The sequence below is a fragment of the Biomphalaria glabrata genome, chromosome 9 (assembly GCF_947242115.1).
Source record: "Biomphalaria glabrata chromosome 9, xgBioGlab47.1, whole genome shotgun sequence".
Taxonomy (NCBI): Eukaryota; Metazoa; Mollusca; class Gastropoda; family Planorbidae; genus Biomphalaria; species Biomphalaria glabrata.
Window position 1 is genome coordinate 38,271,189 of NC_074719.1, and position 24,840 is coordinate 38,296,028.

The 24,840-nt window shown below is 35.7% G+C and overlaps 2 protein-coding genes across 9 annotated transcripts in view; one reads left to right on the forward strand and one right to left on the reverse strand.

The window, feature by feature from the left end:
- LOC129928423 (uncharacterized) overlaps nt 1–24,840 on the forward strand; it is a 235,472-nt gene that overhangs the window by 82,744 nt on the left and 127,888 nt on the right. The window lies entirely within an intron of this gene.
- On the reverse strand, nt 313–24,399 carry LOC106075259 (uncharacterized). Of its 8 annotated transcripts, XM_056042709.1 has the most exons (16): nt 24,328–24,399; nt 24,021–24,212; nt 23,721–23,896; nt 23,251–23,376; nt 21,691–21,820; nt 19,974–20,154; nt 19,053–19,276; nt 18,608–18,670; nt 17,655–17,717; nt 17,131–17,193; nt 15,270–15,332; nt 14,819–14,881; nt 14,069–14,142; nt 12,976–13,012; nt 11,274–11,339; nt 313–1,291 (listed from the first exon to the last, which is right to left on the reverse strand). In XM_056042709.1, the coding sequence occupies exons 3-16, from the start codon at nt 23,862–23,864 to the stop codon at nt 408–410; spliced, it is 2,181 nt and encodes a 726-aa protein (XP_055898684.1). In that variant the 5' UTR covers nt 23,865–23,896; nt 24,021–24,212; nt 24,328–24,399; the 3' UTR covers nt 313–407. The 8 variants fall into 8 exon arrangements, with proteins under 8 accessions (XP_055898684.1, XP_055898686.1, XP_055898683.1 ...); XM_056042711.1 differs by lacking the exon at nt 24,021–24,212 and having other exon boundaries at nt 23,721–23,873; XM_056042708.1 differs by lacking the exon at nt 24,021–24,212.

Below are 24,840 nucleotides of genomic sequence, written 5' to 3' on the forward strand. Positions count from 1 at the left end.
CTAAACACTGAACTGCAACGTCACAACTTGTGGGCAATTTAGAGCAATAGCTTGTGACCACGTGACGGTGTGTATGACGTGGCAACGAGTTCTTGGTCGCTTTAGGTGGTCATGGAAAGCTAATAGATAAGTTTATTTTTATCAATAATTACAAAATGTAAAAAATAAATCTTAACATTGTTGCATATAGAGATATAGATGCAGATATAAATATGGATATAAATATGGATATAAATATGGATATATAGATATAAACATATTCGATTAAAAAGTTTTTTTTAATTAATACATTTTATTAGATATTACGAACAGTTCAAAAATAAAATATCTCTCACCTACCGTTTATTGTGTAACGCCTATCGAAACATATGAAATAAAAGGCTAATCAGAGTTTTAATATGTTATTATTAGCTACTACTGTAATTAAGTCCAGAAGTTAAACTTCCACAATGAACATATGTCCCAAAGCCTATGTAATGGACACTGGCGCCACTACTCCCTGGGCAGGTACCTGTGTGGTAGGTGAACTTGTACTTTCCGTTTGCCAAAGTGTACACATTCAGCCACTGACCAATACTGACATGTTTAGAACAGCCATGTGGATGGCTCACTATAAACATGAGCTTATGCACATTTCTATATTCCGAGTACCTGTCCAAGACCTTCTTCTTGATGCAGAGATAAGATGCTAACATTTTCTCTAGTTTCTCGCCCAACTTCTTGTCGCAAGTCACGCAGCGTAGCAAAGAGCGATCACTCATAATGTCTTTCTTCTCTACGCTCAGGTTATCTTTGAGTATCAATAACGGGCTATACTCCCGGTCGTAGAAAAGCCTCAGTGTCGCGTTGCTGGCTTCGATGTCATCGAAAACTAACGTGGCAGCGGTGACCACGTTCAACTTCCACCACACGTTGCTGGCTTGCGATGAGTGTTTACATTTACAGCACGGACATGGGCCTTGTGTGTTTTTCTCTACGCCATGAATGATGCCGCTTCCTGTTCTCAAATGCTGACTCTCTCTCAGGTTGTACAAGAAATAGGGAACATTCGAGGTCGGCCAATATTCAGGTCTGTGCTGACTGGTCATCGTGACATTTATTCTAACTGTCAAATCGGCTGCAGCTTTAATGAACTTCAATAGATTTTCTTCACGATGAGTAGCAGGTAGATCATCTAAGCTAAATTTAACGACAGGTATAAATCCTGCATGGCCTGGATTCTTAGTACAAGTCTTCATATATCTGTGCAAGTCTCCCTCGCCACTCTGGGAGATCTGATTCTCGTGTTGACCTGTGATGGTTCAAGAAATTCATTAAAACAAGCAAAATAAAAAAAAAAACACTTAAAAAACAACTATATTATAGCCATGTCTTTGGTTGGTTCCTGGTCACTTCATCCCCGGTCACTTCATCCCCGGTCACTTCATCCCCTGGTCATTTCATCATCTGATCATTTTATCTAACAAATAGTAATTGTAAAATTCATGAAATAAGCAATATATATATATAATATATATATATATATATTCATTTTTATTTACATGCCTTATAGTGTGTTATATTGGATAATATAAAATCAAATGCCATTAAAAATATATAATGTAATGTGGATAAATAAAGAGGTCAAGATGTCTTGAATAAAAGTGTTGTTGCGTTCATCTACATCAGTGGTTCCCAAACACTTTTTTCTCGTAGACCCCTTGCCATGTTTTCTGCTTTTCGGTAGACCCCCTGCCAGTGGCGTAGCAAGGTACCCGTGGGCCCGGGTTAAAGAATATCTTGGTGGGCCCGGGTTCAAGAACATCTTGGTGCCCCCCCCCCCTCCAGCCAATAAGACAAATTTAGTGTGTGACAAAAATGAGTAATTTAAATGCAAAGACATTCTAATGTAAAGATCGTACCTTTTTTAAAAAAATAAGTTATTCGAATGGATGGTTTTAAGGTGTGATGTGAATGAGTGGGCATTTGCATCAATATCAGGTAACCGAGCCTCGCTCGGATGAGTAATTTGTTAAGGAAGGATATGTACCCGAAGTCATTTTGGGAATATTTTTGTAATTACGAAAATGAACGATCGGGTAAAGACTATCAATCCGAAGAGTTGCTTTTTCGTTCTGTCAGTTCTAAATGTAATTGTACATGGCGATTAGAATAGAAAGTCTCTTAAGTCCTCCTACAGTCTAGACCAACTACAGCTCACGTCCGTCTTATAGTTTTACAATCCATCTTTTGCGTAAAACTATTGTAGGCCTACTATTATTGGCTTAGAAGAAAGTCTTTGCAGTGTTACTTCTCAGATGGTTACGTTCAGACATTTAATTATGGAATTAGTATATTCATTATGTCTTTAGTACGAAACATCAAGTGACGCAAATCTCTACGTTATAGGGTAAAACAGGCACTTTCTGACAAAGTAAAATGGCAATTTTTTTCTTAATAAACTTAAATCATTGCATTAGTTTTCTAAAGAAACGTAAGAAACGTTTCCGTGGGGCACCTCTGTTACGCCGAAAAATATGTTCGTCCCACATACGGGATACGTGCCCTGCCCAGCCTGACTGTGGGACTATCAGAAGTTCATAACGGCTTTTGTCATCCATCGATCCCAGTGGTGCTACAGCCCGTGGAGGGATATGGCCTGCTTTTACAGATCTCTCCATTCAGATCTCTCCTGGGCCTTCCGTCAACACGCCCTAATTCCAAGCTTTTTACCGAGGTTTATAATTAAATCAAAAGAGGCTGCAGCGTACGCAAACTCGCTGGCCGCTGGTTAGATATCATGTTTAGTGTGAGCAAGTAGGCGCAGAGAAGCTGTGTTATGACCATTTCCTTTGTTTTGGTACAGGACAGTAGACACCGAAGCATGAACACATGGTAATAATTCACCAGCAAAATAATAATAATAATAAGGCTTGTCTTCGAGTCCGAAAATTAATGAGGATTGCAGCTGTGACCTACATATTTTGCCACATACAGGGCAAGCATAACCATTGTCCGCGGTGATCGATTAAGATTTTCTTTTAGCGTCTGCGTCTGTCCTGGGCAGCAGATTTTCTTTTGGTCTCAAATGTGTATCCGCGTCCTTTGTATAGAGGGAATTCTTTAAGTCCGACAGTTACGCTGGACAGAACAGTATCCTGTATGGGAGACGAATCTCAGACGAACGTATGCCAAAGACAGTCTTTTTTGGTGAGCTAAAAAGTGGTCGACGTAACACCGTTACGCTTAAAAGACCAGTTAAGGCGCCAACTTGCCTTAGCTGACATATAAGATAGCACATAACGAGACAGCTGGAGGTCACCAGCAAAATAAACAACAACGTAAAAGGTATCTACACCACTCTACGCAATTAAAGAGTAAACAATTTATTAAGCACTTAAAACACAATAACTAATCATACATCGGCACATTTAATTTCATTACTTTTCTTTCATAGTTCTATAATAAATCAATCTACAGTAAGATGGTGCGCAAATGTTTAATTAGGTCTATTGATACTTTAAAACTCGTTCTTGTTTGCAAAGAAATATTTTAGTGTACCGCGATAAGCCTAGTGACGTAAACAGCGTTTTTTCCCGTTTACGTCATGGAAAATTTTCATTCATAAAACATTCTAGCCAAAATGAATTTTTCGATAATGAGGCATTTTCAAACCGATATAACGGTCGATCTCGAGTTTTCCCGATGTGGCCAATGAGATGAGAATTTTTTTCTCACTATTATGCACATACCGTGAAATTTTAAAGAAAATCGTTAGAGCCGTTTTCGAAATAAAATTAATATATATATATAAATATAAATATATACTATCAGGTGACCGAGCCTCGCTCGGGTGAATAATTTGTTAAGGAAGGATATATACCCGAAGTCATTTTGGGAATATTGTTGTAATTACGAAAATGAACGATCGGGTAAAGACTATCAATCCGAAGAGTTTTTTTTCGTTCTGTCAGTTCTCAATGTAAATGTACATGGCGTTTAGAATAGAAAGTCCCCCCAACAATACGCCTATAGAAAACCACAGCTCACGTCTTAACGTTTTACATTGCTTCTTTCGGGTAAAACTATTGGTCTGTTATAGGCTTGGAATAAAGTCTTTGCAGTGTAACTTCTAAAATGGTTACTTTCTGACATTTAATATTGCAATTAATATATTCATTATGGCTCTAAGACATGGACACTTTACAGAAAACAACTAAGAATTCTTGAGTGCTTTCACAAAAGATGCTTGCGCTCCATCATGGACATACGGTGGCAGGACCGCACTACAAACAGCGATGTCCTTGCCAACGCCGGTATGGACAGTATAGAGGGACTTATTATGGTCCGACAGTTGCACTGGGTAGGGCACGTATCCCGTATTGGAGACGAACGTATGCCAAAGGCAGTCTTTTTTTGGTGAGCTAAAAAATGGTAAACGTAACAGAGGCGCCCGACGGAAACGCTTCAAATACCAACTTAGGCGTCAACTTTCCGTGGCTGACATAGAAGAAAGCACCTGGTTGTATGCGGCCTCCGAACGAGACAGCTGGAGGTCACTTACGAAGGCCGCGGTGATACACATTTGAGACCAAAAGAAAATCTGCTGCCGAGGACAAACGCAGACGGCGAAAAGAAAATCTAAATCGACCACCTGCGGACAATGGTTATGCTTGCCCTGGATGTGGCAAAATATGTAGGTCACAGCTGGGGCTGCGCAGCCACGGGAAATACTGCATTTCTCACTAATATTATGGCTTTAGTAAGAATCACCAAAGGATGCAAAATCTCTACATTATAGTGTAAAACGTGCACCTAGTAACAAAGTAAAATCGCGCATTTCTTTTCTAAGAGACTTAAAAACATCACGTTAGTATTTTTAAGAAGCGTTATTGTGAGGCATCTCTGTTACTCCGACAACCTTTCAGCTTATTAAAAAAAAGATTGTCAAAATATGTTCGTCCCCCATGCGGAATAAGTGCCACGCAAAGCGTGACTGTCGGATTTTAAGATTTTAAGATGTCTATGTGCGGTGATCTTTGGGCTGAGTAGGTTTTATTGGGTGACTTCTGGAACATGTTTTACTGAGGTTTACTTGTTAACCGTTGACCGCGAGCTGGATATCATCAGGGCCATCCTTAGGCCTATGCTGCCGCAGTGGGCCCTGAAGGTTCATAAGGTTCTAGGTGTAAATTATTAAATTAAACCATTATAATTCATAATAGAGTTCCCGTGGTCTCCTTGTTTTCAAGGAGCTCCTGGAAATCTGAAACTCATAAGAAAAAGACAAAATTGTCATTTTGGGGTGTCAATCAATATGGTAAACGCCAGTCCTACGCGTGATATATAAAAACGGCATCGTCAGCTTTCATTTAATAAAAATGTAATGCAAAGACGAATTTACTTTCTAATACAAAGTTTTATTTTCACTTATTATCCTTATCCCTACCCTTACTGGTCCGCGCGCAATCCATTTCACATAGGGCCCCGCAAATATTAGGGCCGGCCCTGGTTGTGCAAGTAAGGCATAGATAAGCTGTGTTATGACAATTTCCTATGTTTTGGTATTGTACAGTAGACTTCGAAGCTTAAACACATTGCAATAATTCACCAGCAAAATAATAACAAAGTAAAAGCTACCTACAGGTGTACGGAATTAAAGTGTAAACAATTTATAAATCCTTTAAAACACAATAACTAATTATACATTAAGATATTTAATTTCATTATTTTTCTTCCATAGTTTCATAATGGATCAATGTACAATAAGATGGTGCGCAAATGTTTAATTACGCCAATTGAATCATTAAAACTTTTTCTTGTTTGCGAAGAAATGTCTTAGTGTACTGCTGTGAGCCTAGTGACGTAAGCGGTGTCACGTTTTTTTCCCATTGACGTCATATAGCAAATTTCATTCATAAAACATTCTAGCCAAAATTAATTTTTCGATAATGAGGCATTTTCAAACCGATATAACGGTCGACCTCGAGTTTTCCCGATGTGGCCAATGAGTTGAGAATTTTTTTCTCACTATTATGCACATACCGTGAACTTTTAAAGAAAATCGTTAGAGCCGTTTTCGAAATAAAATTTATATATATATATATATATATAAATATATATACATACATACATACATACATACAAGAATTGCTCGCTTAAGAGTATAGGATATATATATAAATATATATACATACATACATACATACATACAAGAATTGCTCGCTTAAGAGTATAGGATATTGTTTTCAAAATCAACCACCGCAAGAAAACAAATAAACAAACAAACTTTGAATGGATGGTTTTGAGGTCATACGATGAGAATGTATGGGCATTGGCATCGTATTGGTTTCAAAATCAACCACCGCTGGAATCCGCTATCGGAATAATTTAATTAGGCACTTGCTGAACCTCCAAGAAAACATTTAACATGTATATTTCATTTAGTATGGGGATCCAACCCAGGACAAGTGCCAGTGCTTCTTGTGACTGAATTAGAGACAGTATTATAAGCGCACATTCTTAAAAGCACGGGATAAAACGATATTATTAATTAATATAAAGACACATTAGGAAGTAATATGTAAGCATGTAGCTTAAATATTGGACTATTAGTGTTAAGTTAAATTTTAATTTAGGTGATGGCCAGATGTATACGACGTAACCACTGCCTGCTACATAAGTAAATATCACACCATTACTGCGATGACTATAGGACGTAACCACTGCCTGCTACACAAGTAAATATCACTCCAGTACTGCGAGGACTATAGGACGTAACCACTGCCTGCTACACAAGCAAATATCACACCAGTACTGCTAGGACCATAGGACATAACCACTGCCTGCTACACAAGTAAATATCACACTAGTACTCCGGGTTCAAGAACATCCTGATGGGCTCCTCTCCAGCAATTAAGATAAATTTAGTGTGTGACAAAAAATGAGTAAACTAAATGTAAAGACATTTTAATGTAAAGATAGTACCTTTTATCTTAAAAAAAGTAATTATGTCATAACGTTTGATTCCGTTAGGACTGCATATAAGTAATAGTGTTTTAAAAGTCAATGTTTTTACAATTTCTTAACAGAGTTAAACTACTCAAAAGTGTTTTTACTGGAATCACCAAAACACACTGGAAATGTCTTTTTTGCACGTTTATTATCCGTTGCTATGGATATTATGTTTCATATAGGAATTTGTTGTTCTATGATGTAATCATCAAACATTAAAAATTATTTAATTAATTAATTAATTTGCCTTATGTATCATTGTAAACATTTTCGCAAAGCGCAGTTTCTCGTGTATTTCTTGATCTTTCACGTGTGGCTCAAATATTGGATATACAGAACTGTTTTCACTAACAGGAGAAGGGGCGAAGGTGAGTTACTGGCAACTAAGCCAGTAACTTTGAGCAGGAAGGGCTCATTAGCCTTGACTTGCTGCCCACCTAGCAGAAGGAAAACTGAATTCAAACCTCTGCTGCGTGCAACTTTACCCAAACACTGGAAACGTTTCGTGGGTCAACCCTGTTAAAAATAAGGAGCCGGCGACCCTTAACCAGTTTGAAGCACACAGCATTACATTCTGTTAGAGCCTGTGATACCGCTGATCTAAAACACAGAATGTATGTCTTTTACAAAGAATTACAGAAGAAGCCTTTAATTTTATAACTCATACCACCATGGGCGTAGCCAGGATTTTTTTTCGGGGAGGGTTTTGGGGCCCCCTGACTCTCCCCCCCCTCGCGGAAAAAAATTATATATATATATATATATATATATATGTGTGTGTGTGTGTGTGTGTGTGTGTACATAATTAATCTTTATTACATTCTGACCTTTTCGGAAGACGTTTATTGTTTATTGTAGACTCCCCGCCCTTTCTAACAAGGGGGTCTGGGGGAGTTCGCAGCGCTCCCCCAGCACGGGGCGAAGCCCCGCCGCCGAGCACTGTTTCTGGTATTGAAAGCCAACAAAATGCATATTCTGAGGTATCTACAGTGCATTATCTTGCTATTAAAAAGTTTTATTTCAAAAACCTAATGTGCTATTCTTACTGACTTAGACCCTCTCGCGCCGTTCGGCGCATTTTCCGGCAAAACCTCATGCGACGCTCTGTCACAACCTTACTAAGGATTCGACTCACAGTTCGGCATATGATTTCTTTGATTTAGACCCGATCTCTATGACTGACTCCTAAAATCTGTCTTAGGCATCTTTGTTGAGACACATTTAATGATTTTCAATTTCGGCAGAAAACTATTCACACTTTATTAATGGAGCCCAAGCCACTGGTAGAAATTTGTAACCTTTCTTGACTACGCTCTTGGAATTACATGCCTGTATTTCGCTTTAGATTTTATATCGAAAAGGAAAGTTTTTTCGTCAAATCATCTGTTGAGGGGTTTTAAACTAAGAAATCTCTGGAGTTTTTTTGTTTTGTTTTTAATTCAAAACCCCATTTAGCTACGATCATAGAATTTGGTGACTGTAGTTTTCTTTAAAATAATATTGAAGAGAGAGGTTTTCAACTCTAAACGCTCTGTAGGGGAATTTTAAACTCAAAACCGTCTGGAGGGGTTTTAAACTTTAAAGAAAAAGCCATCTGAAGAAGGGTGATTTAAACTCAAAACCCCTTTGGCTACGCTCATAGATTTTTGAGTGTGTAATTTGCTTTTTTTTTATATTGAAGAGGTACTTTTTAGCTTCAAACCCTCACTGGAGGGGAGGGGGGTTTAAACTCAAAACCTCTTTGGCTACGCTCATAGAATTTTGAGTGTGTAATTTGCTTTTTTTATATTGAAGATGGGGTTTATCGTAAATTTAGGAGGGGGTTTTAAAATCAAAATCTTCCTCAACTGTGCTGTTGGAATTTGGGGATTGTTGTTTGCATTTTTTTTGTTTTGTTTTATAGAAGAGGGAATTTAACTGCAAAAACCTCTGGTAGGGGGTTTAAAATTCAAAACCCCCTGTAGGGGGTTTTAAACTCAAAGCCCCCTGGTAAAGGGATTTGTATCTCAAAACCCCCTGATAGGTGTTTTTTTAAATCTCAAAACCCCCTGGTAGGGGGTTTTAACTCAAAACTGCCTCGGCTGTGCTGTGGAAACTGATGATTTAGTATTAAAATCTCACATAAAATAAACAAATGAAAGCAAAAATCAGTCACTTAATTCCGTTCCCCCCCCCCCCCGCGGGGGGGGGGTGATTTCATTTCGGGGGGGGTTTGAACCCCAAGAACCCCCCCCCCTGGCTACGCCCATGCATACCACCAATGTGCTATTGATTTGTATTGTTGCTTAAAGAAATTGTTTAAATATCAGATGTAGGTTTGTGTAAAACAGTTTTTACAACTACAACGGCTGATAAAATCAATGTTTTACCTATGGTGTTTCCGGTTTTTGATATAAGTAAAGAGATATTGTAAGTCGCCTACAAACCATCATCTTCTCTCTATGATGTCGAAGAGGGATTTTGTGGGTCTATTCTGAACTTTATCTTTGAGTTTTTGAAAGTTTTTCAGACCTTTATCTATTTTGTCAGGGTGGCATCGTCTCAAACGATCCTCCAGAGTAATTGGTTTCATATCGTCATAAAACCGCTTATTTGACAAGGAAAGAATGAATCCCAATTTTAAACAATCAACGCTGTACAGTCTTTCTTTTTGTTTAACATTAGTTACATGGAGACAAAATTAAGCTAGTGAAATAAATATTGAAATTAAATGCTACAATCTTTCGTTTGAATAGCATGATACATATTTAAAGGATTAACTAAGGTACAAATCATAGATTAGTTTAGTAAATAATTACATTAGTGGGATGTGAAAATTAAAGTCGCAACATCATTAAATGAAATTTATTATCGTAGCCCCCCGTAGACATTTCATAGACCCCCAATTTATTTTTTCACTTTCGTAGACCCCGTGGAATAACATGTTACAAAATATCAAAAAGCATTTTACATAATCATATTTATATATTAGTTGAAATAGGGCTTAAAATCAAAGCCTTAACAGCACAATTAAACAATGAATAAGAAAAAAATATTTAATTGGGGATGAAATGACCGGGGGATGAAGTGACCAAGGATGAAATGACCGGGGGATGAGGTGACCAAGGATGAAATGATCGGGGATGAAGTAACCAAGGATGAAATGACCGGTCACCCTATGGTTACAGTAAGATTTATTTCCATTAAACAATATCGAATTAAATTAATTAATTACCACTAATTAATTAATTGATTGGTTATATTTTTTTAATAATTCATAGTTTTAGAAACAAGGAATCATTGTGCAAAGTTTCAAACTGGATCCGATAATGGAAAGTGGGTGAAATAGTGTGTACACAAATTGTACCAGGCAGACGGACAGACAGAGTGAGTAGATTCTAAGCTTTGCAAAAATAACAAGAGTATCTAGAGAGAGAGAAAAAAAGAGAGAAAGGGAAAGATAGATTATATAAATAAAATAATTAATTAATATATATATATATATATATTTTTTTTTTTATTTATGCAGGGCCGGATCTAAGGGAAGGCAGGCGAGGCTACTACTCGGGGACTCCACAAGAGCAGGGCCCCCACTGGAAATATAAAAAAAACAAGCAAAATAAAAAAAAATACTTTTTAAAATACAAAACTACGCAATTACTGCCAATACTCTCAATACTGTAAGACGCGTCTTCCATTTCTATATAAAACAAAAGTAATCTTTTAATAACGAAAAATAAAATTTAGGACTGTAGCTATTGTCTGAAGTAGGTAGCTAGGATGTATAAAATAGATTTATTTAGTGTCCTCTTAAGAAATTGAAATATAAGTGACAAGATTAAACGATAAACATTGTTAAAGAACAATTTTTGAGCATTATAGAAATGTTGGTCAATCAGTTGGCGCTTGCATACAATAGATATATGTATATGTGCTAGTAATTGTATCAAGATTATTCCATTCTTTCTTTTTATTTTTTTGTTAATATTTGTTCAAAGCACCCACGGGTTGTCGTACTATTCACGTAGTTTCCTTAGCAACGTAAACAAGAAAAACATTAAAAATACTTTTTATTTAAAGACAACCCCCACCTCTATCTAACTTATTTTTTTTTCTCATAAAGATTAATGAATGTTAGATTAAAAAGTCAGTAAAACATTGCTGTTACCACGACCCTTCCCACCCTTTCTCCCAGAGATAACGTACTTGTTAGGCGAGTGTGTGGATCTAGAGCACTTCATAATATTCAAATGGTAAGCATTGAGATCTAGACTTAAAGGATGTACAGCGTATTTCCTTACCTATAACATGAGGGCAGGTAGAAGAGCAGGGGGTTTCCAATGCTCCAGTGACTTTGCAGAGGAAATCTGAATGAAAAAAAATATTCCCTCAAATATTTATTTTTAATCTTTTCGCTTATTAAGTAATGTAACCATTAAAGCTGGGTGGACTCAGACAAGCTCAAAGGATACAGAAATAAAAACAAATCGCAGTCTTCACCAGTATTTGAACTCACATTTATGTATTTTAGTTTTGGTTGTATAATTATGCGAAAATTCAGAGCAGATAAGGATGGGAAGTGGGGGGATAAAAATGGTGTACAAATCGTAATATGGGAAATGACTCTAATATACAACCACAGATCTCAATAAGCAGAGTTTAATTCCCTTTTTTGATAACTAACAAAACAATTAATGATCAATATTTATATTGTTTTAAATAATTTATTCATGTTTTGTTAGCTACATCAAATAATTGTATAAAGTTTTTACTTAATCCGAGAATGGGTGTGGAAAAAAAATAACATTTATAAAAGTTGTACAAAAAAATGTACAAGACAGACAGACAGTGTTGTAATAAGAGAGAATGGACAATCTTGGGGATGAAGAGCTTGGCTCTTTAAAGAGAGGGCTATTTGGGACACTTCCCTTAGTGAATTTTATCCCATACATAAATTCTGAGTGGATTTAATATCCATATAAGGAACGTGTGAGTTGCTTTATTCTTTAAGTGCTGGATAAATGATGGCAGCAGTCTGAGGTTCTGTCTCATTAGTCTTTAAGTCTGTTCAAACGTTAATGGGGCATCACAAGTGAACCGCAGACTAGTTCTCGTCTTTACTCTCTATTTCTTTGGCTTACCTCTTCAGTAAGCTTTTCATTATTGGGAATTTTGTAAGTCTTTCGAACCATCGGAGTTTCATTTATTTGTTCAATAATAATAATATAATTTAAAAAGGGCTGTTAACAACCATAAGGTAGACTCAAGGCGCTATGATAACATAACAAACGAGAGTTAAGATAACAAAGTGATCTAAACATATTTTAGAACATATATAGGTTTTAATATTATGCTTCATTGTAAGGAATAATGTTGTTTGTCTATGATCAATGGGAAGCCAGTTCCAAGCCTTTGGTCTATGTACTGTAAAAGCGCGCAGACCATAGCATTCGAGGAAAATTCGAGGCTATAGTTAAAGTGTTAAATTCCATGAGACGCACAGCTTGATTAGGGACAATAAAGTGATCAGTTCAGTACGAGCGCATTTGAAATGGGGTAAACATTAGCTTCACCTAACAACATACAGTATCATCAGCTTCATTGCCTGAATGCAGAGGGGTAGTGAACAAAACGTGCGCCCGCGGCAAGGTATTTTATTGGCGCCCCACCCCCCATTTTCCATGAATATCAAGTAGATATGTATGCTGCGGCCGCGGGACACACATTTGAGACCAAAAGAAAATCCGCTGCCGAGGACAGATGTAGACGGCGAAAAAAAAATCTAAATCGACCACCGGCGGACAATGGTTATGCCTGTGATGTTTGTGGTAAAATATGTGGGTCACAGCTGGGGATGCGTAGCCACGGGAAATACTGTATTTCTCTTATCTTCAGACTCGTAGACTAGCCCTATTATTATCATGATCAGTAAACTTCATGTGGTATATGTTGAAACATTCTAATAAACAGTGCTCTGTGACCAGCCAGGGAAAAGATATTTACCTTTTGTAGTGGCAAGAAGCTGGGGACTTAACGTTCTCTGTAAAACATAATAGAGACAGCAGTGAAATTTTACAATAAGTATTTTTTTAATGTAAATGCATCATGAAATTGCACTGAAAATGAATATAAGTATATCATTTAAAATTAACTATGTATTTTGCAAAAATTTCCACAACCAATTATGAAACGTTCTTTCTGGATAAAAAAAAATATAGATAAGGGGGGAATACGGCAGTGTATCCACAGTACATTCCGAAAGGTTGTCATTGCCGGAAGTGGTAATGGTTATAAGCACTCCACTACCAATAAAATGCTTCCTAATGGCATGTGTCTGAAATAACTTCTGACAGCTAGTCTAACTCCTGGCCTTCACCTGTGGCTCAATAGAGTCAGAGGAAACTGTTTTCATTAATAAAAGAAAGGGATAACTTGAGTAGCCCTAAACCAGTAAGCTTCGTCAGGAGGGGCTCGTTAACACCATGCGCCGTTACATTTTCACCCTTCTTTCTGCTGCTGTTATGTATGGCATCTGCAATCCGGGACCCTTCTTTTATGCTCGCTCTCCATCTGGACGATTGGGAAGAGGATTTAAACTTTGTTGGACATCGGTGACAGTTTGCCGCCAAAAGCGTGGATCGACTCGGGACGATACAAATGTATGTAACTCATAGAATCAGAATCCTCTAACTTTGTATCATTTTAACAAATATGGAAATGGATTTTCTTTATGTAACTTTCAAAGACCTCATCACAAAACCAAGAGATTAGAGACAAGGTTACAGCAGCGATCGGACCCCATGATGACCTGCTAACTATTGTAAAGAAACGCAAGCTTAAAATATATGGCCATATTACAAGATCCACTCGACTCGCAAAGACCTTCCTTCAGGGAACAGTACCAGGAAAAAGAAGAAGAGGCAGACAGAGAATGCGATGGTAGGACAACATAAAATAATGGACAGGCCTGCCATTGAAAGAGGTTCTAAACAAGGCAAAAGACAGAAAAGAATGGAGAAAGACGGTCGACAAATCTTGCTTGGTGCCCCAACGGTCCAACAGACTAAGGGATAGGTAAAGGTAAAGGTAACCTTACCTTTCTTTTCTGTGGTATAATAGTTTCTTTTTCGATTTTCTCCTCATTACTGGTACATTTCTTTTCGTAAACAGCTGACAAAAGATGTTTGAAGATTTTTGATGGATTATTTTAAAGAATATATATATTTCGTTGAAGATTATTATACACATTTATTTTTTGTAATCCCAACATAAGAAAAATGTATAAAAAAATAAAAATGAAATAAAAAATAATAATTCCTATTACACATTTCAATGTGTCGATTACTTAATAAACTTTTAATAGAACTTATTACTAGTTTGTTTTAATTAGACTTACATCCTCTGTTTTCAAGACCTACTTCACGTCCTCGTAGACCTAACCTAGATATAGTTATAATAGACTTTGATGCTTATAGCAATAAATGTATCGGAGGAATCGATGGGAAATGTTCTGCTTTCACTGACATAAAAGAGAGCACCTGGCAGCAGGAGGCTTCAGAAGGAGACAGCTAGTGATCACTTACAAAAGCCGCGGGATACAAATTTAAGACTAAAAGAAAATCCACTGCCAAGGGGGCAAGGACAGACGAAGGCGCGAAAGGAAACTGTAAATTACAATGGTTATATCTGCTCTGGGTGTGGCAAAATATGTAGATCGCGGCTGGGGCTGCGAAGGCGTGTGAAATACTGCACTCCTCATTAATCTTAGGACTCGAAGACAAGCCTTATGAATAAGTCTGTGGATATTTATCGATTTCTAAACAAAGTTGTATGTCCATCAACTTACCAAGTTTCTCTTTCAATCTACAGTTCTCGTTTTGTTCCATGTGTAAACAATTTGACAGCTCAGCTAAAAAAATATAAATGTATATTACAACATTTCATGCAATAAAGTAGATTATGTATGTTATATATTTTATAATGTGATATGTATGAATGTATGTATAAATGTATGTATGTATGAATGTATGTATGTATGAATGTATGTATGTAATATATGTATGTATGTATGTATGTATGTATGTATGTATGTATGTATGTATATATGTATGTATGTATGTATGTATGTATGTATGTATGTATGTATGTATGTATGTATGTATGTATGTATGTATCTATCTATCTATCTATCTATCTATCTATCTATCTATCTATCTATCTATCTATCTTTCAGTTGTTTTTTTAATGAACAAAATAATAATAATAATAAACAAAAAAGATCATGGCCATCAACTTACCAACTTTTTCCTTGAGTTTACAATTTTCATCTTTTTCAATTTGTAAAGATTTTGACAGCTCGGCTAAAACACAATATATATATATATATATATATATATATATATATATATATATATATATATATTATAAAGTAGAATGTGAGGGGTATGTATGTTACTTATAGACATCAAAACCGCTTGACCAATCTTGATAAAACTAGGCAGGAATGTTCCTTGGGTACCAACTTAGACCGTAGTGTATGTATTGTAGCCCTAAAACAAACTTAAGACCCTCAAAAAAAATAAAGTTGTCCGACTCTATTACAGCTATAGTATTTTATGGATCTAGGCCATGTCTACAATGTTGACATGAGAAAAGATAGAAAGGATTTAGACCTAGATCTAATTTTAAGAAATACACTTTGCGCAGATAGTTTTTTACTTTGACACATGAAAAGACAAAAGAAGATCCATTGATTTCATTATATAATAAAATTAACCTTCAATTTTGTGTTTCAAAAGCATTTTTTACATTAATTAGTTCCTTATATCTGTGATTACAGATTTCCTGACGAACATTCTTTCATTAGACAATTCCGTAATGAATCGCGTACTAAAAATTAATTCGTTTAATTGTTTACTTTATAATCCCATCCCTAGATCTAAAACTCTAATTCAACTCTAAGATGATAAAACTTCTCTTCGAACAGATAGTTTTATACTTTAACACATAAACATATTAATTAAAGTCCATTCATTTCATATTTTGATCAAATAAACATTCAAATTTGGTTTTCTAAAGCTACATTCGTTTACGAAAGCTGCGAAGCCGAGTTGAGATAGGCCTAGATCTATATTCATTCATGAATCGCGTACTAAACATTATTTCGTTTAATTGTTCACTTTATAATCCCATTCATTTAACAAAGCTATCGCTCTTTTCGTTTTTAATAGATAAGAATGTATCGACTTCCTTCGGGTAAACCCATTTTCTCAAAACTAATTTTATTTTCGTAGCGAAACAGAAATAACGTGAAAGGATCATTAGCTACGTTTAACATACATCTAAATCCAATCCACTAGATTATCCAAAAGCATTTTTTACATAAATTAGTTCCTGATATCTACAGATTTCCTGGCGAACATTCTTTCATTAGACATTATCAAATGGTTACACATTAACACATCTCTGAGGTCTGAGTCTATTCCTAGGCCTAGGTCTAAAACTCTTACTGAACTCTAAGATGATAAAACTTCTTTTCGCAAAGATAGTTTTATGCTTTAACACATAAACATACTAATTATTGTCCATTCATTTGATATTTTAATCAAATTAACATTCAAATTTGTTTTTCTAAAGCATTTCTAATACATTCGTTCGCTGTTCGCTAAAGCTGCGTAGCCGTGTTGAGATAGGCCTATATTCATTCATGAAAAAAAGTTCACGCATGCGCAGCACAGAACTCTAAATTAGTGTAGATTTAGATCTACGTCTACCTCAAGATCTACTTTATACTTTATACACATGAACATACAAAATTTAGTCTATTCATCTCAAATTTTAATCAAATATATGTAGGCCTTCAAGCAAATGTTTTAATTTGAAAAAAAAAATGGATTTAATTAAGCCTATTAGCTATTTTTATTTGATAGCTTCATTCACACTATTTTTACATTGACACATTCGCTTTAATTATTACATTATTATTTCGTTTAATTGTTTACAAAACACTCTCAGTGACTATATCAACAGTATTGCGCAAATAAAGACCCGCGGGTCGCGGGTAACATATGTCTAGTATATATATATATGTCTGTGAGTGTGTACACATGTTTATATTGAAATATTTTGTATCCTTTAACTATTGTTTTAAAATCTCACCTTTTTCTTTTCTAATTTGCTCAATGGTATCTTCCAAGTCCTTGTTCTTCTTCATCAACTGGTCTGATGTAATAGATAACAAGTATATACTTAAAGTGTCAAATACATGTTTGCAGTGCAAAAGTTACCAATTCCCTGAGCCTCAACTCTGTGAAACTCTGTGACATTTTTTCCCAGACATTGATAGAAGGAAAGAAATCTAAATATCTAAATAATAAAATCGTTTACTGCCGTTACTTTTTTTAAAGGATACGTAAAGAAGAAAATACATTAAAAATACTGTTTTTAAAAAGACAATACCGAAGTTGGCTCTAGACCTAGACCTATTTTTCTAGCCAAATTTAAATTTATTTATTTTTACTATATACTCTTTTCTCAGCGATATACATAAGCTGTTAAATTTCTAGAAAAAATCGTTAGAGGCGTTTTTGAGATTTTTCTGGATCCAGGCTCATGGATCAAGGTTCCATGAAGGAGCCACACGCATACATCATATGCGTAAATATTCTACACTTGATGATTACCTATTTTATATTGAAGTCTGCTAGTTTGATCCTTTTGATTATGCAAAGCTTTCAACAGCTCATCTGAAATAGTATATATATATGATACATGTGACAGAAATATAGATTTATTATAATACAAAATATATACCGTAATAGTAATAGTTTTTTTCTATTTTTTAAATATCACTGACTGACTCATTGATCACTAGAGCTTTTAAACTGTAGCCCGAATCTGCATCAAAATTCGTACACAGGTTCCTTTTACCTCCTAGGTGCTCACTAAGAACACATTTGGATAATTTCACAACCTGGCAACCTAATTCGCGAAAAAAACCACCAGCTCTATCAAACCTTTGGACTTAATATCGGTATTTACCCAAAGGGCCGCAGTGTAATTAATCCCTAAATCTTCTTATTTTTTATATGTCTTACGTCATTTCCACTTCCTTTTAGACGCGGTCTAAACAAAACCAATTCTAATAGCATTAATAAGATATATAGAGTTTTTCTTTTTTTTTATCAAGAGAGATAGAAAGAGCAAGTAATGGTACTTTATAACACTGTAAAATAAACAACTGTCATCTCGATACATTCAAATTGGCTCAAATAAACGATTACAATTAATAAAGCTGAATTAAATCCGTTTATTCAGAGAACCAAATACCAAGATAAATGTAGAAATGGGAACAAGAATGTGTGCGGAGGACTAACTTTTTCCTGACAGTAGGATAGAAGCTATGCAAAGGTGCTACTAAAATTAACGGGCCAAGGATATGAATTTATATATATATATATATAGAGAGAGAGAGAGAGAGAGAGGTTTGTGATTAAAAAATACAATTCAATAGAAGGTCTTTTTTTCCCTTACAACTAATGGTTTCTTATATTTTGATCCAGAATGGGGTAAAAGCAGAAACTGGATGTGTTTCAATGTATTATAGACTTCGAAAATGTTAAAGGAGAATAGTTACCTTTTTCTTTCTTCCAATGATCAATCTCTTGTTTAGGATTCGTCTCATAGTTGCTATGACATTCTGTAATCATGAGTTAATAAAACATAAATATTCATGATCGAAAATAGGTTTATATTATTACATGCTTAACAGAAATGAGTAATTCAATATTAATGCGATTTAACGCCAACCCGCGAAATGAGAGCGCTCTTGCATCCCTTTTAGGCACCCCTACGGGAGTCCCGTTTTGCTACACCCTTGACATAATTGTTTCCTCTTGCAAACGTTTCCACCCGGGCGTCACTTTTAGGTAGGGTAACTTGCAAAGGCAACTAACAATTAGAGAGCCCCATTGTTCCGATTTCTATACCCTCATTATGGAGCAGAAGTTTGCACCACGTCACGAGCCGGACTTGTCCCGGCGGGACATAATTTTTGCATTACTGAAATTGAAACCACTAACCTGCAACAAAAGGGTGTTTCAATAATTCAGCTGCTGAGGTGCGATCGACGCTGTACACTTTAAATGTAATTTTCAGGAAGTCTTGAAGATGAGTTGATGAGCCAGCCGGTAGCATGTACCTTGGATGATCACAATTTATAATCCTATGTACCGCCATAATGGGTGGATACTTTATGAATGGAGGTTCTTTGGTTAACATTTCCACAACAGTACAGCCAACACTCCTGAACATTGAGAGGGAAAAAAACAATTATTACGACATTAAAAGTAGAGGGTATTGTAGGATTGAAATAAAACATTGAAATTTATAGTAAAACAAAAACAAAACCAATTTATTATTGTATAAAAACTCTAGCAGTAATTAATGCACTAACATGAATTCATATTTAAAAGTCAATTCCTCCTTTACGAAGCTGACGTCTCTTTGTGAGACTATTACTTTGCTCTTGACATGGCAACATTAAAGACAGATTCTAGTTTGACAATAGGCCTTAGATCCAGGCTTAAAATATGGTGCACTAAATATTTCTAAACATCTTTTTATTGATTTATTTCACTCTTTAATGAATACGTGCGGGAATACCCGCTGACGTGTGTGTTCTATATAGAGATTAGCTAGACCTCCAATCCAAATTTAATTATTAGATTATTTTACTTCTAAAAATGAGATAGATAAAACTAGAATATCCTTTTAGTGGCCAATTAGCTAATAATTATTCTACCAAAGATATACATAAACTAACGAATTTCTAGGAAAATTATTAGAGCCGTTTTGGAGAAACGTGTCCACCCAGGTTATTGTTGTTTTTTTTTTTTGTCGTTTTTTTTTTTTTTTTGTTAGATTTTTTTTTGACCCAATGAAGAACTTGCATGCTGGGAAGAAGAATGGTTAGAAATGATTTCACTGCTATAAATAGTTACCATAAATCAACGTTTTGACCATATTCTCCTTTCTGTTTTAAAAGTTCCGGCGCCATCCAATATGGTGTACCAACTTGCTTTGTTTTTAACCCTTTCGCAGCACTGATGTCATCAAGCTGTTTAGAGAGCCCGAAGTCCGCCAGTTTGATGTTCCCATTATCAACTCGTAAAATATTAGCAGCTAGAAGAAGTAAGAAAAATGTCACGTTAAAATTTTATTTTATTCTTAAACACGCTTAATATAAAATTTGTCCAATACATGTCGTATTAAATTTGTCAAATACATGTCCTATTAAGTTTGTCAAATAAATGTCCTTTTCGATGTGTCAAATACATAACCTTAAAAATTTATCAAATAAATGTCTTATTAACTTTGTCAAAAACATTTCTTATAAAAATGTATCAAATAAATGTCCTTCAAAATTTTGACAAATAAGTGTATAAATGTATCAAATAAATTTCCTACGAAATTTGTCAAATAATCCGTAAGACCAGGCTTATAAGGAGCAGTTCAGTAAATACTTTTAGATTAGAACAATGTATTACTAACTCCCGTCAGCCAGCAAAATAATATATTACATCGGCAAACTCCTAGCCCCGCACACCTGTATTATGTGTGGTCAATAAAGTAGTTTCCCTTTCAGAACGTGTGGTCTATAGGGCAGTTGGTGTAATGGTCATCTGTTTCTGTGGCCCAATGTTGACGAGAGTTTCATGTGGCCAGCACAACGACCAACCGCCATAACTTTTCTCCAACTTATGTCAAGTATCCCTTAGAGCTGGGTGGGCTCATAGGTGCCTTAACAATCCCTAAATCAAAAGTCCTCGTCTTCACTAAAGAGCGCGGGACCCTTCGTTTTGGAAGCCAAGCGCTTTACCACTATGCCACTATGCCTCTTATTGTGTATGGTAGGAGGTGGAATTGTGAGTGTTGATAGTTTGTACTTCATAATATTCGTGCGGCAAATATTAAAGTTTACCTTTTTACCTGCATTTCTTACACACACAAATTAGCCATGAGCGGAACCTTTAGGGCTAAATCTGAGTTTGTGTGCAAACGCAAACTCTCTTTGAAATCTTGTTTTAAATAGAGAAGTGACATTATATTTATTCACGTTGCTGGAATACCCTGATTACTCTAAAATTGTTTCTTGAGTTGGTTTCATATATTATTATTTTAGTTTCTTTATGTATTCTGCACATAACAAATATTTCACAGAGCTTATATTATTAACGCTTTGTCTTTCTGGTTCAAATCTTGCAGAAGTTATTTCTCCCATTTCAGATTCTTGGATCTAATTGAAACTTTGCACAATCATTCATTGTTCTTCGCAAAACATGAATCAATCTAAAAATTAAACAGGTCGGTTAATTGAATGGCTATTATTTTAAAAAGGGAAATAAATCTGACAATATTGAAAGATTAGGCTGTAGATATGGAGTTTCTTTGCTAAGATAAGCTTTGTTTTTATATTCTGCTTTTAAGAACTTTTATATTTGCTTCTGATAGAATGACGAAAGGGCTTGTTTAGGATCTAAAAATAGAAAGCATATTGCGTGGCTTTTAGAAAGGTTACGTCAATTTTTTTAGTTTGAGCCATTTTACATTTCAACTAAAACTATACAGCGGATACACCAGCAAAAAAGTGCTATTAATTGATTAGCCTCCATTCTGAAAATCCCATATGCAAAAGATCGCCAATTGGTGTCAATGTACCTTTGATATCTCTGTGTACAATTTTGTTCCCGTGCAAATAGGTCAGTCCTTGTAATATCTGGAGAGTGTAATGCTGGGTGATGTGTTCTGAGCATGCGCCGAATTCTCGGATGTGATCAAAGAGCGAGCCCTGGTGTATAAAAATTATTTAAAATTTGTAATTTAAGAAAATGTAAAATGAAATGATGATAAAATAGGCTCTTACCAAAAAAAAAGTTATGTATTTAAATATCATTCTCATATATAATATATATATATATATATATATATATATATATATATATATATATATATATATATAAACTCTGGTTTCTCAAAAAATATATAAAAGAAATAAAGAGCCCCCCCCCCTTTTTTCAGAACATTTTTACAAATATACGATGATGGACTAGGGTCCACCCTAATCCAATATGTACCCGACATTAGCCGGGGAAGGTAAAGGTGTTGGTCCTTGTGCTGGCCACATGCCGTTTGGACAAAGACGTCCCAGTCTCCAAATCTGAAGGAACATCTAGAGCGTGTAAAACAGAGTAAATGTCAATAGTTTTAACGGTTAGAGATCTGAGACAATAAGTTCATATAGTGTTACTACTTTTCTTTACTAATCAGGCCTTCTGTAAACAACTTCTCAACAACACAACACATCTAACACAAGAACAACACAACAGGAGTTTTCAGTAACAATGCGGCGGTTTAATGACAAATACATCAACAACCAATAAAACACTATTGGCTACACACAGTGGGCTACACTAACTTCAAAAGCTTTAACATAATAGAATTGCCTACTAAACACTACAAGTCTCTCTCTGTCTACTTCTAGACCCGCACAGCTACAGTTTCTAGGACTCACTTTGTACCACACCGTCCTTGCTGCCCTGCTGTCCTAGACTCAACTGTCCTTTCTGACACAGTCCTTCGTCCGTGCAGCTTTTGATCACATGACCTTAACACGTGTCACACTTGCGTGTAATAGCATTATATATATATATATATATATATATATATTTAGCTTTTATATAACGCTACTTTCATGCTTATAGCATGCTCAGTGCGCTTTGGTCCAATCTCATTTGTTGACCAGTTGGGGGGAGGGGATATCTAGGATTTGGTTTTCCGTGCTGCCTTTAGGCGCTCAGTAAACACAACTCTGCCCGAGTCGGGTGTCGAACCTCGAGCCCCCTTCTAGATAGCCAAGCCAAGCCAAGTTCAAGCTCGACCACGCTTCCCACAGTACTGTCCCTTGTCCATCGACAGCCGTTGACCTGAGTGATTTGCCTGAGTTCACGTGTGTCAGCTGAACCTACAGTTAAGCCTATCGCGCCGCCAATAGGTTTATAACAATATACACAAACATATTTGTAATTATAATAATGGCAATGTTTCTGACGCATATGTTTGTGTATATAAGGCAGAGAACGACTTTTTCAGCATCAATATGGACTCGAAGACATTGCCTTTTACTATCAATATTATATATGTATAAATTGATATTTTTATTACAGGTATTTTATTAAATTTTGATCTTAAATGCTACAAAACTATTGTAAAAATGTTTACCCCCGGAATGTATTCCAAAAATATAGCCAACGCATCTGGCGTTGATCGACAGCCATAGCACTGAACTATCCTCTCGTGTTTAACGCCCTCCAGTATTTTGATTTCATTACTTAGTGCTTGAAATTCCTAAAAAAAAAGAAGGTAAAATAATTTTTGAAAAATTGTGTATTTATTTTCAAAGTATTAACTGATCTGAGTTACGATAGCTTTGACGAGTGGCGTAACTAGGGATATGGGGGCCGGGGTTGGAGCTTGACCTCTTTAGGAGCCCCTGCATTTTGACATGCGACATCATGCCATGAGATAATGGCGTAATATTTAATTTAAAAACAAAATTTCGGAGACTCATGTGTGAGCCCCACTAAAGTGGCGGCCCGTGGGCATTTTCAAATTTGGAACCCCCATCCCCCCACCTTAGCTACGCCACTGGCTTAGACTTTGTGTTGCAAGTTTTTAAGGCAAGAACTTACTGCTTGAACCAAGTGACTTTGGACCTCAAACTCCACGTATTTCACCGCAAACACACGGTTGGAATTGGCATCGAAACACTTGTACACTTTACCGAATCCTCCAGAGCCGATCATTCGGCCACGTTTCCATTTCGTTGGGGTCATTTTTAAAGTCTGTTAGTATAGACCTAGTAGACCTGAGTGTAGACCTAGTAGATCTTAGTGTAGACCTAAGTAGACATTAGTCTAGACCTAAGTAGACCTTAGATTAGACCCAGTATAGTGTAGACCTATTAGACCTTAAAGTAGACCTAAGCAGACCTTAGTGTAAACCTAGTAGACCTTTGTGTAGACCTAGTAAATCTCAGTGTAGACCTATTAGATCTTATTTTAGACCTAGAAAATCTTAGTGTAGACGTAGTAGACCTTAATGTAAACATAGGTAGACCTTAGAGTAGACCTAAGTAGACCTTAATGTAGACCTAGTAGACCTTAGTGTAGACCTAAGTAGACCTAGAGAAAAAAAATAAGGGAGAACAGAAATTTTGTTTCATTAATTTAGTTCTAAATATAATTAAAATTAATGATACAATTTATGTATTGTTATTCATAATATTTTTTTTAATACTCAAAACAAGGAACTCATGCTCAGACATCAAGATAAGCATTTTGAAACATCACTTAACAAGTGTCATTTCGGTTTTTCCCGATTAATTTTTGTTATTGTCAACATGGCCTATATTCAGACCCATATTTGTTTATATTACCACTTCTGGCAATGACAGCCTTCTATCTATATATATATCTACCTTCCTGCCTGCCTGTCTGTCTGTCTATCTATCTATCTATCTATCTATCTATCTATCTATCTATCTATCTATCTATCTATCTATCTATCTATCTATCATTATTTGGTTCGTGAAAAAACAATGAATTGTTTAAAGAAAACTATAAAAAAAAGGCCCAGAGGATTCGTTTATAAATATATATAAAGATTGCTTGATATAAAGGTAATACGGCTAGATGTCAATTGAAAAAGGTGTTATAATTACAGATTCATTATTAGGGCAGGAACCACGACTTTATCTATTCATTCTTGGTCCTTTACTCCTATGGCTCACAGTGACTGACATAAGCTTGT